The sequence below is a fragment of the Seriola dumerili genome, unplaced genomic scaffold (assembly GCF_002260705.1).
Source record: "Seriola dumerili isolate Sdu_G_001 unplaced genomic scaffold, Sdu_1.0 BDQW01000035.1, whole genome shotgun sequence".
In the NCBI taxonomy this organism is placed as follows: Eukaryota; Metazoa; Chordata; class Actinopteri; order Carangiformes; family Carangidae; genus Seriola; species Seriola dumerili.
The window spans coordinates 1,060,798-1,079,524 of NW_019174290.1; the positions used below are offsets into that span (position 1 = coordinate 1,060,798).

General features: G+C 39.3%; 2 protein-coding genes across 2 annotated transcripts in view; one reads left to right on the forward strand and one right to left on the reverse strand.

Moving 5' to 3' along the window:
- The window catches only part of msln (mesothelin), a 29,628-nt gene extending 22,026 nt beyond the window's left edge, over window positions 1-7,602 (reverse strand). The window contains exons 1-5 of the mRNA XM_022738160.1: window positions 7,533-7,602; window positions 4,652-4,749; window positions 3,583-3,601; window positions 3,380-3,416; window positions 158-280 (exon numbers count right to left, since the gene is read on the reverse strand). Coding sequence (XP_022593881.1) covers window positions 158-280; window positions 3,380-3,416; window positions 3,583-3,601; window positions 4,652-4,703 — 231 coding nt within the window. The 5' untranslated portion in view covers window positions 4,704-4,749; window positions 7,533-7,602. The remainder of the gene's footprint in view (window positions 1-157; window positions 281-3,379; window positions 3,417-3,582; window positions 3,602-4,651; window positions 4,750-7,532) is intronic.
- Window positions 7,603-9,838: 2,236 nt separating this feature from the next.
- On the forward strand, window positions 9,839-16,788 carry ears2 (glutamyl-tRNA synthetase 2, mitochondrial). The gene is made up of 10 exons (XM_022738226.1): window positions 9,839-10,221; window positions 10,703-10,858; window positions 11,012-11,201; window positions 11,316-11,466; window positions 11,801-12,122; window positions 12,324-12,432; window positions 13,134-13,287; window positions 13,498-13,628; window positions 13,721-13,856; window positions 16,096-16,788. Exons 1-10 carry the CDS (start codon window positions 10,044-10,046, stop codon window positions 16,189-16,191), a joined length of 1,623 nt encoding a protein of 540 aa, XP_022593947.1. The 5' UTR covers window positions 9,839-10,043; the 3' UTR covers window positions 16,192-16,788.
- The last annotated feature ends 1,939 nt before the right edge of the window (window positions 16,789-18,727 follow it).

Consider the following 18,727-nt stretch of genomic DNA (forward strand, 5'->3'; position numbering starts at 1 on the left):
ACCACAATAGTCTTTCCAGAAGACTCACAGTCACTGCACTACTGATCTGTGAGACAGCATTACAGCACTAACTGGTCAGGTTGGAAATCGTGGCAACATTCCTCCTGTTGCATGTCTACTTGCACATTCCTGTGCTGCTCCTAACATTGAGCCGTACCATGAAGGTGTACACATCCATTGTTGCCTCAAGCATGCCTTTCAGCCTCCGCATGTGTTCTCTCCCTGTGTCTGTCGATGGTAATCCCACACACTGGAGGAAGTGCGAGGTTGAATCTGGCACCTTGGAATGAACGACAAGAGGAGAACTTGAACAATAAATAAACAATATGATATTGTAAAGCAAATAGCAAATCCTATGTATTAGGGGGGATATGCAGCTTCTTTTCAAAGATATTTTAGATTTTTGTTTTTTTATTGAAAACATTTACAAACAGAAACTACACCAAAGCTCATAACTACTGAGCTGACAATGAGCTCATAACATGGGATTGAAATGTGCTATTTTATAACATTAAGTTTCCATGAAGCTAAGACTGATTGTGGCAGATTGCCTGATCGTGTACTCATCTGGCTCATACAAACCAAATTACCAAATTTCAAATTTGTCCACATTTGATTTTTTTTTGTGATAGATTTTGCTCATTCAGGCAGTGACTTAGTTCCACATTAGCAGCACTTGCATTTGGCCCATGGTGACCCAAGGTGTTTGCAGCCAGGGTTTCCTTTTTATATAAACATATACAAACAATATCCATGAACTTGTACAAATCTGCTTCACAATGAGAAATCAGCGAGGGAACAAATTCTATCAGTTGGTTTCAACAAGCCAGGGAAGACTGTGGCTGAATGTTGGTTCTAGCCCATATATGGGCCATAAGGCCATTATGAGTGTCAAATAAATTAAAGCACATGCTGTATATCTACTACTACTAAGAACATAGATGCGGGTAGTGAACTAGTTAACATGTGTAATTAACCTCTTTAAGCTAGCTAGCCACATTTAATATTTACTAAGCATATTAACTTAGAAGTATAATTAATTCGCAACATAATCATTTCAATTCCCACGGACAATAGCACAATAAAACAGGACCTGAGAGGCATGAAACAGACACACCTAACAACTAATCCCCCTTATAGTACCGGTATTTGAATTCCTGTGATCAAGCTTGCTGACAGTTTGACTTGTCAGAGCAGGCAAAGCAGGGTTCAAACTACGGGGGGATTGAGAGGGTATGACCCCCCTGATTAAGACTTAGACCCCCCCCAGTATAGGTAAAATCAACAGTTCAGGGGGGTTGAGACGTGTATATACCCTTCTTACCTGTAATTGTAATTAAAATATTTATTTCCCATATTCATGCTTGGAAGACTCTTGTAATACGATTTTAGACACCCCTAAAGTGGACCATACCATTTCTTAACGTTGGCGTTAGCTTAAAGTCTGCTCTGCCTCATTCTATCAATGACTCACGTCTTTAAATCTCTGCGTTAGACACTGTTGGTTGGAGCAGTAGCTAATTATCTAGCTTGTTTAATACACTTCACTTTCTTACCTTCAGAGTTTCTGAATTAGACTGTGTGAAGTATCTATGAATGAACGCTAATGTTAGCTAGTTTCTAACTTTAGCCTTAAGTTACAGTTTAGCTAACTAATGTTAGCTAGCTTATAGTGCGCCCTTTCGTTATAGTGTTGGTTTGTCATTTCATTATCAATATATAATGTCATGGTCCTATATTATCTAATTTAGCAAACACTGGTGCTCAGTTATGAGCAGTGAGACAATGGAGGATTAGTTGTGTAGAGATATGTTTTGACATCAATATACAGTTTATTATTTCATTTTAAGATGCAACTGAGTTAGTCTTTTACCTTTTTGATATTTTCTATAATAAACAAACCCTTTGTTTCAAGAGTTTTACCTGGTTGGGTAATTGAACAATACTAACAACCACGTGTGCTGAAGTAATTGTATTAAAAGTGTTGGAAAGTAATTGAGCACATTTATATTAACTACTGTACTTAAGTAGCCTACAATTTTGAGGTACTTGTACTTTACTTGAGTATTTCCATTTTATGTTACTTTATATTTCTGCACCACTACATTTCAGAGTTTCATTGTATAACTTGCTTTCTGAGGAAAAGTACAGGTATGATTAATAATATTAATAATATATAATGTAGCTTTACCTGTTCCAGGTAAATGGAACAAAGCCATCGTTAATGCTATTAATGACACCTGTGCTTTTCCTGCAATGACAGGTCAAGATGTCAGCTGTGAAAAAAGGCCTAAAGAATATTTCAACAAGTTTCTGATGTCTTTGTAACTTTGTAAGTTCACATACCAGATGCGAAAATGAAAACACTAAGAATGGAGACTGTCAGCAAACTCTGACAGCTTTAAAGCTGATCGCTAATCGCCTCATCATACCGTCAGACATGCTGGTACATTTGTCATGAGAACTGCAAAATCATTGTACACCAGAGGTAGAAACCGTCGAATAAAAACACAACAGACAAAGATGAAAAACAAGTTGCATGTCAACAATCTTGACAAATCTCAACATGACAGGCTTCCACACACTGGTATTCACTCCAGACAGGTCTATTGTTGGTGTCTCTGTCACGCAGCTCACAACACGAAGTACTACATGTGTTGATAAACTCTGTTTACATTTTACTTTATCAAGCTCAGTGCAATAACTGGTGTTCGAACTGATCTTGATGCTGTTGTGTGATTTGGGCAGCTTTGTGCATTCAAATTATGCCAAGAATCCTGAGACACTGAGGTCACAAGCAAAACGTGTTGTGGTAGCAGCCATTGTGGTCCTCTCTTTGTTATCACACTGAATCACTCAGTCTAATGCCACTATTAGAGATCTCTTGTTATCATTTGCCCCTGACCAGATTCTTTGGAGTTGCTGCCTACTACACACAGTGCTTCAGGTAATTTCCCCACAGAGTCAGATCAATTACAACTTAAAATATTCTGCTTTAAAATAATGATAAATGCTGAAGCTGCTCCAGTGACACTGAAAGTGACTAGATTGAATAATGGAAACAAATCCAATGAAAATAAAACCCAATCCACATTGAATCACCATGGCAACGTCATAACTCATTCGAAGTTGTCTTATCATCGGTTATTTAGAAATCACTCTGAGTAATTGAGTAATAGTCTCCAATCGACAGATAGAATCAGAACATGACGTTCATACCTGCAGCTTTAGGACGGATTTGATTATGATCATAAATCCAGATTAATCAACAAACCGATGCAGATCTTATGATTTTGAACTGTTTCTGGGGCTGAATTTCTTTTTGGCATTTTGTTTCACAATAATGTAAAATACTTAAGTGTGTGACGGGTTCACTCACCTGGCCACAGGTTTCTTCTGTAGTGCAGGTTTCATTTCTGTAAATTTCCATCGGTGAAGCAACACAAGCATTTAAAGACAAAAGATGTTATCATTCATTTAATTTAGAACAGGGCGTAATCTTTCTAAGTGGGAAAGACAATTTTATTCACCATTGGCTTTTGTATTAAAAATGTTTTTTCCATTTCAACTTTCGGATCTTACCTTTGTGCACTTGATGCCTCTGTAAGAAGAAGACAAAGGTCATTATTAGAGCTGACACAAGAATCTGAAGTTCGGCTAGAGTTGGGCCTATAGTGTTTAGGTTATTTCTATCATGAGGCGTTGTATTATGAGATAATGATTGTTTATGCTTGTAATATAGTAGCATGTGACCAGTCTTTGGAAAGTTTTGACAGAAAGATGAACACATTGTTAATTTTGGTCTTTTCAGAGGATTTGTAAAGACTATCTTTATCCTGTTAACAATAAGGCTGTCGCTATTACGTAGTTTTGCTATTGTTCACAAAGCCAGTGAAAAGAGCAAAACCAACAATTCTTCCCTACCCTGTCTTTATCAATCACCAGGTCCTACATTTTACACTTTTTCTGTGTTTTGTTTGAGGTGTTGATCCATAAGAAGATATATTTGTGGTTTTAACTTCCGAAAACCATCTCAGTGTAGTTTTAAATCTCCTCTCTCAGGCTTCTCTCTGGCGCTCTAGCAACAAAAGGTCAATTAATCAATCAGAAGAGAGGATCAGAGCCTCTCAGCTGATTGGCTGGCTGTTTTCTGAGTGATCCAATAAGAATATAACAGATTTCAGGTAAACACAGGAAACCAAATCCTGCAAAGTTGGATGGTGGATCCAGGTGGGCCAAGCTTTGGGCATGGTTGAAAGCTATGACTGCTTTGTTGTGACATCACAAAGTTACAGAAGTCCTGATGGCTAGTTTTGAGCTCAGTTTCTAAATACAGGATGTGTGCATTTCTGTGTGGACTGAGCACTTTGATATTTTCAAAGTATTAATATAGAACCTGAACCTGCGTTATAATAAAAAAAAATTAAAAAACACATGGAAATCTCATTTTATACAACATGGGATCTGTAATATTTTTTGAACAAAAAAAGAGGTCTATAGCACAGAGCCAGAACTACCAGGCGAGCAGTATCAGATATTAGCTACATAGACAATACGTAGTAGGATCAATTCATTGGTGACTTTGAATTTTCCTTTCTGGCTGTATGTTGACACTTATACATCAGAGAAGAGACGCAAAATCTGATCTTACCCAAGCAGCTCCCCAGTAGGTAAACGAGTAGGAATAGGTAGCGTGATCTCATGATGTGACAAGTCTCATGGGATGGCAGGGCTTTGTGTTAAAAATCACTGGGGAGGGAATCAGAGGAAGCAGGTGACACAGTAAGCTACTACACCAACAAGCACTACAAGGTGCAGATGGATCAGCAGCCTGAGTTAGAGATGTTTTCAAGGTTTGTAAAAAAAATAAATCATAGTTCTTTCTTAATATTAAAGTAAAAAAAATCATATGTAAACAACGAACACAGTATGAAATAATTGATTTCATGTAATCATTATCAAAGAGGTATTCCACTTTTTGCTCCTTTGAAATTATGACAGAGTTTAATATATTACATAAGTAAGATTCCTTTCTTTTTTTAAAACACGTTTTTAGTCCATTGTTGTCTAGTCGCTGTCAACACTGTTTAACACTCATGCACTTTGTGCATTAAAGCTCGGAGCCTTTTGACAACAGATAATAATCTGGGAGTGGCTGTTAGATATCTTACAGTCAGTGGCACAAAGTGACCTTTAACATAGCGGTACAAAAGTGATGAGACAATAGATGCTTCAGAGGAAAGAATGCTGAAACCCTACACCCTTTACCTCAGAACAATGAACACAGCCAAGGAGCACATAACCATGGTTGAAAAAATATATATTCTATAAAATGCTGCTAGAAGTTGTTAGGTCACTTCTCTAAGCATCTGTCATGGTAAAGTGATAACAACTAATGCACTGATTGTTTTCCTTACTTTGCTTTCTTTTTAATACACACACACACACACACGCACACACACATTTTTTTTGTCACTTGGAAAACTTAATGTCATCCTAACTAACCCTAACTTTAACTATAACTACAACATGTCGAACCCCAACCAACACCTAAGTCATGAAGGAGATTTTTTCAAGTCTATCTTGATACTATACCAACATGCCATACTGTATTGTACTGTATGTATACTGACAGAGTTATCTGTTATGAAGAGTGTGAGTTAGTCACATCAAGTGGGTATTTTCCAAACATATAAATCTATTAATGAACAAACAGTAGGTGGGTCCCCACAATGTATGTGTGAACAGATTTATTCTTTCAATTTCAAATTTTAAGGATAAACTCTTTGAGCTGCATCATCTCAGTTTCAAGGGGAGGGGCCCTCAGGCAGAAAATTAGGCTGTGTGTTAAGAGGTGAATATTTTTTGTAGCAGGTTTTTATTCATCGATTTATTCAGATGATCATCAGAGAGTTATTTGTTTGCAATATATAAGAAATTATATTCTTGTTTTACAAATTATTTACTACTGCTACAGCTACACACAAAATCACGCACACACTGATGAGTTTCCTCTCAACACTTTCACCCAGTTGAATCTGTGTTATGTATTGCAACATACTGTAAGCTCTTGTATTAAAATAAATATTTGGTTAAAGTTTAAGTGTTTGTTCAGGCTCATTCATCCTCCGCGCCCATTCGTAACTCTGGCAGGTGAAAGACAAACACTGTTTAGATTATATTTGGATAATTTGCTGTTACCAAAGCTGGAGATTAACAGAAGTAGTGTGAAAATTCATTGGACAAAATGGTTGATGATCCTGTAAAGGTGTCGTATTGTAAAAATTGACTACTGCTCGACCACGAATCACTCCACTCTCTCATATCATCAGCAATCAGTTGAATATCGCCATAAATTTCTCTCAGTATTTTATTATTTTTATTACGTAAGAGGATGTAAAAAAAAAAAAAATTAAGTTTAGACAAAATAAAATAAAAACTAGTTGATCACTCAGTAAAGATTATCAGTCCTTTAATTTTTAATAATTTTTGTTTCCTGTATCAATGTTAAAGGTCACTTTTAGTTTAGAACTTTTGAAATTTGAAAGAAAAGTAAGAAAGGAAAATTGTAAGAAAAGAAAATGATGGTGCAGTTACTTTGTTTTGTTTTGGTGTTTTGTGGTGCAAAAGCAACTTATTCCAATTCCTGGCACCACAGGACAAAGCATATCTACTCAAGGACTGCAAATAACGACAGTTGTGAGGTACTTTGCTTGAGAATTTCTATTTGATCCTACTTTTTACTTCTGCTTCACTGCATTTCAGGAGTAAATATTTCAATTTTTACTCCACAACATTTAGATTTTGTGACTTACAGTCGCTTAACAATTAGTCATACAATCAAAAATCTGATGCTAATTCTGTACAGCTCGAGTTACAAACAAAAGTAATAAGATTATAATCTTACACTTGATTCTTAATACTTCATATTTTGTTGCTACTGCTTTTGCACTTTTACCTCAGTGAAATCTTTAAATGTAAGAGTTAACTTCTTTTTTTTTTGCATTTAGTAAATGATCTGGACACTTCTTCCATCACTCATTTGGTCTCTTGCAGTTTCAAGCCAGTGATTTAATCATCTGAATAATCTGTAATACATTTATTATTCTTTGTTCTAATGGTTATTGAGAAAGTCACATGTATATTGTATTATAAGGAGAGTGCATCTCCTTATAAGCTTGAACACTCTCCAACCCAGTTTAATGAGACAGAACTTATTCCCACAGCTGAAATCCCCAAACGGCACGTTGTTGCCAGAGCTGCACACTCATACAACAAAAAAAAAAGAGGCCAGATTATGGTACTTTAGGTGATCACTTGTGAGTGATTTTCAACCTTATCTGTTTGTAAAACCTGCTTGTATAAACCATTAACACATTAGCATTTGTTCTACATGAGTAGATCCATCCATGATAAGCACATGTAGAGACAGGATAACAAGATGGTGATGTGATCCTCTAGGATGCAGTGACAGATTTCGCCTGGATATAAAATAACATAACAACATGACACATAAAAACTGAATCTCTTACCAAATCTTGTTTGTGGCTGGAGTCCGTCAGGCGCTGTAAAGTACCTGCTGGTTAGACACTCTCTCCTGACACCTGAGACACAGGTGTACCAGTGAACTGTTGAAGGGTGTGTTTTCTTGTGACGACAACACAGGTAATGCTGGCTCTTCTGCTTTAGGCGTGCACTATACAGCAACTGCTGCATTTAGGTATACATTATGTACTTAGGTGTGTAGGCTACATATATGCTCAGCTTTTGTGCCAATGTGAAAGAAAGTTAGACACAAAGTATAAAGTTACACCTGATCCATGTTCAGCAGGTTCCACCTCCCTAATATTTGTTTTTGGATATATAAGCCTCTAGCTTTGTTAATAATACAGCAATTTGGACTTGAAATTTGAGAGAGCCAATCATGTAGTGTTTAACTTAGAGATCACATGGGTTAAATATAGATTTGTTTTCAACTTTAAACAGCTTGTCACAGAAACTCTTCCTTTTCTGTGGTTACATCACATCCAACCCAGTAATGATGTCTTTACCAGAGTAAGAATTGACTATAAACACTTCCACCGCAATGAAATATCTCTTTTAGGGCTTCAAAGGTTTGTCAGTCGGTTTTAATCCCTAGAATTAGACATAAAACTTCAAATAATGAGCAAGAAATTACTTTAAAATCTAAAAGTGGACCGCAAACATCACATGCTATTCTTAAAATGGAGAGACGTTGGCATTCATGTGTGCGTGTGGCCACACACTCTCAAGAACACACAAACACACATACCCTGGCATGCACACACACATCAGGTTAAACTGGTTTGCTAATAATCTTCAAACAAACTGAATTCAGTATTAGTGATTCATTCGGCATAAAGGTTGACTGACTCTTCCAGTGTACAGAGCCCCAGCCATAAATCATATTACAGGGAATGGATTACTAAAAAGGTTTAGGTAAACTGAAGTTTATTCACAATTTGATCAAGGAGAACTGGTAATACCAGTATGTTTACAATCGCAACAGATGGCGTATTATTGATATATTAAAGGTTATTCAGTGCCACAGTGTTTCAGATGCCATCTGATCTATTATGACTTTAAAAGAATCCTTTAAGAACTTTAAGATTTATTATAATTGTTTAGAAATTACAAGCCAAAAATATTATCTTTGAAAGAATATTAAACAAATGTAACCAACGTGTTTTACCTTTTTGTGTGTGTATTTGTGTGTGTAAATTGGAGATCTCCAACTTCCGGAGTAGGAATAGTTAGGTATTTAGGGAGATACACTTTTGTAACAATTTAGAAGTACAAGTGGGCTAATTCTTTTTCTGTTCATTAAAGCAGTGGTCAAAGTTCAACAAATTTGAAATTTCAGCTTGGCTTGGCTCACCGTGGTCATCTGCACACGGAGAAGAAGATAGTGATATTGCAGTATTGTATTACTGTATGTAAAGAAACTGACACTAATTTCCTAAAAATCGCTACAGCAGAAAATGTATTGTTTATAAAAGAAATAACTCATGTGATCAAGTGACTTGGCAAGAACCTTGTTTTTGCAGTGTTTTCCTTCCAGCTCTGTATCCTATGACATTTCCCTCAACTGCCTCTGCTATCACACAACTTAAAGTGGTGTTTCCTGCCACCCTTTGTCAGCTCGTCAAGTTATTTTGTTTTCTTTACTGTGGGTCTGACCTTGTGGTCCACCAGCTTCCGGCCTGAGGTCTTAAGTCACCTCCCACTCTACACCTTGTGGCAAGTTAGTTTGATCGCCTGTCTTAATGATCGTCAGATGTAAGTCTTCTCCTTTAGGTTTCTTCTCAGGCCTCTACTCCGTGCTACACTTCACCTGCTCCAGCCAGCCCCTTGATCCTCTCCAGTTTGTAAAATATGTAACTAAGATAATGTTTAATGGCATCACTGTGATATTATCAAGGGGGGCTTGATAAAGCTCTCTCCAGAGCCACAGAAGACATTATGCAGCTTTTTTATTCACAGTTTATTTTCAGAGACTGAATATTCTCAGTGACTAAGAGATTGATTTTTGAGATCATTGGCAGCAAGTTGGCTACAAGCTACAAAAACAAAAGGCACCAAAAAAAGAAACTGCAAACTGAGACATTCTTTTTCTTATTTTATTTAAGACACTTTTAATATTCAAGACACTTTAAAAAATATAATTTAAAGTCATCAATTAAGTGTGTGAAGTCTATCTTTACCCAGTAGTATAATTAAATCTGTAGAAATAATAACACTCTCCGCTAGGTGGCAGTATGCGCTTCGTGGCTGCTGAATTCTTCTTCCGGTCTTGTTTCGACGAAGGATGAAATTATTCAATGGACTATAAACATGTGTGACCCAATCATTTGCACCTGTGATGTGAAGCCTTTTGCAGTAATAGCGTTTAGTTTTTACTGTCTTGTTGTCGTCTGTTGAAATGCAGTTTCGGTAACCGTCGCATGGTGCCCGTCACGTCACCGGTGTGACCGTTAAAGCGCGTGTCTTCTCGGTAGAACACCCAGAGACCTTCTGTCATCATGTCGTTGTGGCTGAGGTCATGTCAGCGGTGTTACCTGAACAGCGTGCTCACTCCCAGAGGTTTCCAGTGCGTCAGAAACAGGTGGCGGGGTGAACTGCAGTCGCACGCCGCTGTCAGAAGATGCTGCTCCACGGTTCACGGGGAGGTGAGGGTCAGGTTTGCACCCAGTCCCACAGGTAAGGTCCTCACAGCGTAGCGGAACTTATTGTTCTGTCTAGATCTGTTTAAGTTTGCTTTCATCAAAAACATAAATGGACCACACAGACCTCAAATCAAAACGAAACACAAAATGATTAAAAACAGAAGGAAAATTACTAAAAAAGTGATGCGAAACGACTACAGAGGGACACAAATCTACCACAGAGAGATGAAGAAGGGCTACAGTGAGACAGAAAACAAAGAGACAAATGCTGACTCACTGTCAAACCTTACTGTGATGTTTTAGTTAAGGGAGAGATTCTTAATGTTTTTAGTACAGCTACTTTTCCCTTCCTTTTCCAACTATGATAAGTCAAGTGAACAAGCCCTATTCAGTTCATGTGAAAATATTTCTCTTTGTCCTGCATGTGAAAACCAGCCTCTTTTAGATATCTATTTGTATTTGGGGGTTTGATGTTAACAATACACACACTAACAATACATTGCTTTGTGCTGCAGGCTTCCTGCACCTCGGAGGCCTCCGAACTGCTCTCTACAATTACATCTTTGCAAAGAAGTATGGAGGCGCGTTCATCCTGCGGCTGGAGGACACGGATCAGAGCAGACTGGTACCAGGAGCAGCAGAGTCCATAGAGGACATGCTGGAGTGGGCCGGTAGGAAGCGCTGTGGTTGTGAATTATGACTGCAGATTTTATTTATTGTAGATAATCGCTATTAAGATCATCAGATGTTTTGTCTGTATATAATAATAATCTATATATTATAAAGGTTTATTAATTTAATGCCACCATTTCCACGTCTGCCAGGTATACCTCCAGATGAGAGTCCCCGTCGAGGCGGGCCGGTGGGTCCATACCTTCAGTCTCAGAGATTAGACCTGTACAGTCAGACAGCCCAGCAGCTTGTCAAGAGTGGTCACGCCTACTACTGTTTCTGCAGCCCACAGAGACTGGAACTGCTCAAAAAAGAAGCTTTGAGGAGCGGACAGACTCCAAGGTGACTAAATACCGTGAACAAACATATTCTCGCAGAGTTAGATAACATGCAACCAAGACTTCAGGATGGTTTTGTCAGATTTAAAACATTGGCTGTGTTTCTCTTTCCCTGCAGATATGACAACAGGTGTCGTCACCTTCGGGCCGACCAGGTCCAGGAGAAGCTGGCTCAAGGAACGTCGCATGTGATCAGGTTTCGTTTGGAAGAGGGCGTCGAGCCGTTTCAGGACCTGATCTTTGGATGGAATCGTCATGAAGTGGCCCAGGTCGGGTTTCTGATGATTGCACTGTTTTGAATGTGCAGCACCTGAAATGTCTGTAGTCCCTCGTCTCTTTGATTCAGTGGGACACACACTAAATGATGTAGGATAGAGTAACGCATCAAATGAGGTGTGATGACTATTACTTCCCCACTTTCTCAGATTACTTTTAATTGCCGTTAAATTTATTGCCATTAATTTAATTTTTATTTAATTTTAATCCAGGATCTCTGATGTTGCATCATGATTTAACAAGAGTTTTAGTTTAAGACTAATGCGTCTGAGAATAAGTTTGTCTTTTTTTAATTTAGCTTTTCCTACCCTCTGTCCTCGCCTCTAGGTGGAGGGGGACCCTGTGGTGATCAAAGCAGATGGGTTTCCCACCTATCACCTCGCTAACATAGTAGATGATCATTACATGAAGATCAGCCATGTTCTGCGGGGGTCTGAGTGGCTCATCTCCACCTCCAAACATCTCCTCATGTATCAAGCCCTCGGATGGAAACCACCCACCTTTGGACATCTGCCGCTCCTGATGAACAAAGACGGTAGTAAGCTGTCCAAGAGGCAGGGGGATATATTCATCCAGAGCTTCCAGAGAGACGGGATCCTGCCGGAGGCTCTGCTGGATATCACCACCAACTGTGGATCTGGATTCAACAGTGAGTGAAGGAGAAGTTATCAGAGAGGGAGGATAAAGAGACAAGAACACGATGAATTAGTGACTATAAAATTACATTTATTTGGATGCTTAAATTGTATTTAAGATTGAACCTGGAGATAGTGATTAAAAAGAAAAAAAAACTGTGTGAAATCAGCTCTGAATATTTATTGTTATTTATTAATATCATGTTGCCTTACAGCCAATCGAATTGGGAGGAGGATAGCTGAGCTGATATCTGAGTTTAATCCTTCAAAGATCACAACTCATTCGGCCTTGTTAGACCTGGAGAAACTACCAGAGTTCAACAGGTAAGTCAAAACTCTGTCCTTCCCTGTATTCCTGTCTTTTTTTGTCTGTTTCTTTCTTCTTTTTCTTCAACTGTCTCTCTGTCTCTGTCACTGAGGCCTCATCTGGTCCTAAAGTGAACATTGTGTATACTTGGACTGACCACTCGGCAGCACTTTGTAATAACTTTATCACAGTGTTTTATTCCATCACAGTATATAAAAGCTTTTTTTACTGAAGCATTGTTAGTAGTTTATTAGATAAATTACATCCAGTATTAGCAGAGCTGCCCGAAACCCCTTGTCCAAGAATAAAGCTCGGGACAAGATGCTTCAGAACCTAATGATTAAATTCTGGTCTACCTCTGCTGTAATTTGAGCTCAGTGTTAACTTTAATGATGACAGGCTAATGCTATAAATGCAGAACTGAGTACTAGATATCCTAAACTGCTGCTGTACAGAGGATAAACCCTTTTAGTTGCAGTCACCCCACAGTCTTTCCTGAGGTCAAAGTTAAGGATCTAAAATCTGCAAAGTTGTCCCTCAATCCAACAATTGTGTCTTTGAGCTCTACAGCCTCACAAGGCTGCTAGCATGTCTTGTTGAAGTAAATTTAGCTTTTTGTGGTTCAACCAAACTGCATGTGGTCAAATTGTTTGTTCTTTTTAAGTTATAAAAGTTACAGTTCATATCTGTATATCTGTAATGTGTCCGGTTGCGACAGAATCCACCTGCAGCAGCGTATCGAAGACGAGGACCAGTGCATTCTGCTGATAAAAGATCTGCAGGAGCAAATCCAGCAGGCCTACGCAGCAGAGATCCAGGAGGATGAAGTCCTACATGAGGATTATATCAGGCGGGTGCTGCAGCTTCGCAAGGTAACCTTAAGAGCATACTTACAAATGTGTCTGCATGTTTCAAAACATACACACCACGCCCTCACCGTGCTAAATGTTAGTTAGTGTGTTTGCTTACTCAGCATTTTGAGCCTAAATGCAGCTGATGAAAACAAACTACATCTCTTCTTTGTCAGTACTGCTCTCCTGTCTGTCTGTAATACTGAAACTATTCTCTTCCCGTCTTGACAGGGTCACATATCCTCCCTGAAGGAGCTTGTGAGTCCTGATTATTCCTACCTATGGGTGCGTCCTTCTGTCTCCAGCCAGCAGGTGGCAGCACTCACTGCAGAAGCCCAGCACATTGCCTCATTAGTGTTAAAGTATGTAGTATTATTAACACTAACTGTTTTCACTTTACTTTACACCCACAGTTTGAGCAGGATTATGAGCATTTCTGTGTCTGTGCATTTAGATTGATAGAGGAGCGAGGTGAGGAGCTGACGGTGGATCAGCTCAGTAAAGATCTGAAGACTCTGGCTAAACAGACGAAAGCCACAAAGTACAGAGAAGTGATGAAGCTATTACGTCTGACTCTCAGCGGTCTGCAGGTATCTCAAGACAACATGTTCATTTTCATGACTGGTGGTGATGTAAAATCCACAGGGTTTCCTGTCTGAAACTGGTTTGGTAGAGGCCGGAGGTGTTGAACTTCAAACTAACTTTAAAGAATAAGGCCAGCCATGTTCCACATTTTGATTATTGTCAATAAATCCCACGAAAACAACAATGAATATTATCCTAATAACAAGTATTGTGTGTGCATCCAGAACCTTAGCTTACTCCTCTGCGCCACACTGCTGCCTTGTTGTCTATTTAAACACATCATTAAATTAAAACATGCACTGGGTGACTGTTTCTTCATCATGAAAAATACGGGCACTGTGTTTATTTAGAAACAGCTCCACAGACTAATAACAGCGACGTCTTTCACAGTGTCTTGAGAGTAGCTCTTGTAATGCAGAGGGCACTGTGCATGTGAACAATCGCTGTGAGCGTTATTATTTGTGAAGTTGGCATTAGAAATTGAATTGGTGTGTAGGAATGTCCAGACCGTGTGATGCTGTCAGTTTATTTTCTGCCCCCTGAGGAAAGTGTCCAACACTCTGGGCTTGAATGTCCCACTCATTGCAGCATCTAGATTCTGCCTCAGTTCATATTTCTGAGCACTGACTGCAGCTGCTCCACCAGTCTCCCGTAGTTCTGTTCGGGGTGCGAAATGCCTCGCTCGCTATCGGTCGATGAGGAAACATCGGTGTTCCCTGTCGCCCTCTTATCACGTCTCTGTTGTATCTCCTCTTCTGATTACTCCAGCTCTTACACAAATCCATCACATTCGACAGTTTCTTCTTGTGCGTCAGACATACATACTCCTCATATTGATCAAGGGAAAACAAGGGAGCTCTATGGCACAGGGGAATAAGCTAAATCAGATTGTGGATACACACAGTACTAGTTAGTGGATACATTTATTGCTGTTTAAGTGTTTTGATGGGATTTGTTGACAAATGTTGAAAATCACCAGACTCATCCTTTAACCTAGAGCTTCAGCAGCTGCTGCTTGTGTGCTGAGTCATTCTTCACACATCTCCAGCTGTGTGTGACTGACTGAGCCGTTTGCCTTCAACATTTCCTGACTGACAAAAAAAAAAAAAAAAAAAAAAAAGATAAGTGAACGTATGATGTTTAAGCCTGATGAATCAGTCAATCCTGATCCTCCTCAGGCTCCTTTCTTTCATCTTGGAGCAAAACCTGGAGACATTCACAAACTAGATTGTGATATGCAGCAAAAAACTGCCCACTTGTTAATCTCCAGCTAGAACCGCGTCGAGGTGCTTTTCAAAATTGCGTGACCTACATAACTTATTCTGATGAGCCAATTCTTCGACAGCACAAGAGTTTCTGTTTCACAAAAATTGGTCTCGGACAGGCTAATCATGGTAAAAGTGAAGTATTCTGTGCTGGGCTTTAGTGGAGGTGGTCATTCACTAAATGTGTGCAGGCGGACTCTGCAGAAACACGGCTGCAGGAAACCCTCCCGCAACTGTTGTTCTAAAAGTCCTTTTTATTGCTTTTTTTTTTTTTATTTTTTTTTTTTACATTATTCACAATACAATTTGCAGTTATGTCTAATCCTGACAATGACTTTAGTCACTCATCATACTTTTCCTAGATTATATGAATATAAATAAATAAATGAACAGTCCAATCCAAACCACTGGATGTGATATGACTAAAGTGGAATCACAGCCTTTCAGGGAGTCTCACTGACGTCGACTGCTCTGAGTAAACAAATCAAACAAAGAAGAACATGTTTGTCTTTGACTGGTCTTTAAATACTGACTCAAGAACATCACCTGCACTATGATATTTCAGTATAATTTTAACTTTGAGGAACTAATTACATCACCTGATCTTTTTTTACAGCTCCATTGCAACTTTCATTTCTGCAGTTGTATCTTTCGAATGTGACCTCAGCAAATTCAGTCATTTTTTTTGGTTTCAATAATCACAAAAAGACTCAGAAGTTCCTGCTGCTGGACTGTTAAAATTTCAAGTGTCCCTTTTTTTTTTTTTCAATTTCCATCCATGGCATGACGAGGTAAACTCTAAAATAGATTTTTAAAATGTTAGTAATGACTGAAGCCGGAGAAATGCCACCACAGTAACCCTGCAGGGATATGGAAAGAGGAAGTTGTTTCTGATTGCACTTTACTGTCTGTTGCATTACTTGTCTGGTTCGACACGCATAACTTCACTGACCACTGATCTTCTTCCTCTGATCTGCAGCAAGGTCCCAGTGTAGCCGAGATGATGGTGTCTTTGGGGCCTGCAGAGATCAGCCATCGATTCCAGAAACTTATGCTGCTTTCAGAGACTAGTTAAAGACTGGACCACCTGCCAGCTCGTGGCTGGATGTTGACCTGAAGACGAGAACTGCTGTTAAGGACGTGGCCTGTATGTTGAGAGTTAAATGTTTAACCTCACACTGATTCTGCCAAAGCTAACTGGGACACATTTAAACTGAACTGCACCCCACTGGTATAAGTTAAATAATACTTGAATTATTAGAAATATTTTATAAAACAGTAGAAAACTAATTTTACACACATGATGTGTTTGTTTTATTCATGCTGTGAGACTTTACTGGACCAGGAGACGCCATGCACTCAAGGTTGGGAAGTACCTTGGTATTTTTATGCAAATTATCCTGTGCTTTACTTCAGAAAAACAGTTTTAACGAACCCCATTTCACAGATGTATTGTACAGTCAAAAGTGAAAACGATTACAAGTCGTTAATTATTCTAATTACTGTTGACTTTCTCATGGAACATGTACAGTGGAGGAAGTAATTATTTAATCCCCTGCTAATTTTGTAAGTTTACCCCCTTACAAAGACATGAACAGTCCATAATTTTTATTGTAGGTTTATTTTAACAGAGAGACAGAATATCAACAAAAAAAAATACAGAAAAAAAACATTAAATAAAGGTAGTAAATTAATTTGTATTTGATTGAATAAAATAAGTATTTGATCCTCAAGCAAAACGTGACTTAGTACTGGAGAAACCCTTTTTTCTTTTAGTTGGTCAGCAGGTTTGCGCACATCTCAGGAGGGATTTTGGTCCACTCCTCTTTACAGACACTCTCCAAATCCTGAAGGTTTCGAGGCTGTTGCTTAGCAACTCGAAGTTTCAGCTCCCTCCACAGATTTTCTATGGGATTAAGGTCCGGAGACTGGCTAGGCCACTCCAGGATCTTAATGGGCTTCTTCTTGAGCCACTCCTTTGTTGCCTTGGCCGTATGTTTTGGGTCATTGTCATGCTGGAAGACCGATCCACGGCCCATCTTCAGTGTTCTGGCCGAGGCCGGGAGGTTCTCAGCCAAGATGCCACGGTACATGGCCCCGTTCATCGGCCCCGTTCATCGGCCCTTCAATGCGGTGAAGTCTTCCTGTACCCTTAGCAGAGAAACATGACGACCACATCACATTCTCCCAAGCCTTCTCTGAATCATTCAGGTGTTCATTGGCAAACTTCAGACGGGCCTGTACACGTGCCTTCTTGAGCAGGGGGACCTTGCGGGCACTGCAGGATCTCAGTCCATTACAGCAAAGTGTGTTACCAATGGTTTCCTTGGTGACTGTGGTCCCAGCTCCCTTGAGATCATTAACAAACTCCTCCCGTGTAATTTTGGGCTGATCCCTCACCTTTCTCAGAATCATCCTTACCCCACGAGGTGAGATCTTGCATGGAGCTCCAGAGCGAGGGCGACTGACTGTTATCTTGTATTTCTTCCATTTTTGAGTTATCGCGCCAGCAGTGGTCTCTTTCTCATCAAGCTTCTTGCTGATGCTCTTGTAGCCCATTCCTACAATCTTGTCCCTGACGTCCTTTGACAGCTCTTTGGTCTTGCCCATATTGGTGGAGAGGTTTGAATGGAAGAGACTGGTTCTGTGACAGGTGTCTTTTATACACATAACAAGTTGAGATTAGGAGTTCTTTACTAAAGGGACAGGACTAATTTGACTGCCTCATGGGCATATTACCGGTCTGTGGGGGTCAGAATTCTTGCTGGTTGGTAGGGGATCAAATACTTATTTCACTCATTCAAATACAAATTAATTTATAACCTTTTATTTAATGTTTTTTTTCTGGATTTTTTGTTGATATTCTGTCTCTCTCTCTCTGTTACAATAAAGCTACCATAAAAAAAAATATGGACTGTTCATGTCTTTGTAAGGGGGTAAACTTACAAAATTAGCAGGGGAGGCTATAGAAAGATATCATAGTGCTCCCAGCTTCAGATTTCCTTCAAAATGTCATTAGGAAAAGGTAGTTAACTGGTACTGTGGAAGTCCAGACAAGATCTTGAAGACCAAGAAAACATTTGGATAAAACTGCAAAAATCAAAACGCCCATATGACTGCAGAGGAGCTGCAGGAAGGTTCCCCTGACACAGGAGCGGTGGTGCACCAGTCCACTGTGCAGCGTTGATGCACAAATAAGAGTCTACATGGAAGTTATATCAGGGGGAAACCTTACCTGTGACCTCACCACAAAGGTCAATGTCTGAAGTCTGGAGCATTTGATGAAAGGAAGTCCTTGCCAACTGTTAAACATGGGTGTGGGAGTATTCTGCTTTGGGGCTGTGGCAAACATCAAAGAGACGCAAAACAACTAGAGACACAAAGTGAACATAGAGATGCAAAATGAACCCAAAGAAACAGCAACCACAAAGTGACCTTTTAAAGTGATGCAAAACGATCAAAAAGTAACACAAAATTACCAAAAAAAGTGACACAAAGTGATGCAGAACAACCACAGCTGAACAAAACAACTACATAGAGATGCAAAATGACAGACACAATTTTGGACTGGGGGCTCTCTGGGTTACCTGTCTGTGCCCAGGGACACATAA

Excerpts from the sequence above, each read along its gene's own strand:
- ears2 (XM_022738226.1), top strand. The coding sequence starts at position 10,044 with ATGTCGTTGTGGCTGAGGTCATGTCAGCGGTGTTACCTGAACAGCGTG. Across the intron at positions 11,467-11,800 it reads ATCGTCATGAAGTGGCCCAG|GTGGAGGGGGACCCTGTGGT; the intron begins GTCGGGTTTCTG and ends CCTCGCCTCTAG. Across the intron at positions 12,123-12,323 it reads CTGTGGATCTGGATTCAACA|CCAATCGAATTGGGAGGAGG; the intron begins GTGAGTGAAGGA and ends GTTGCCTTACAG.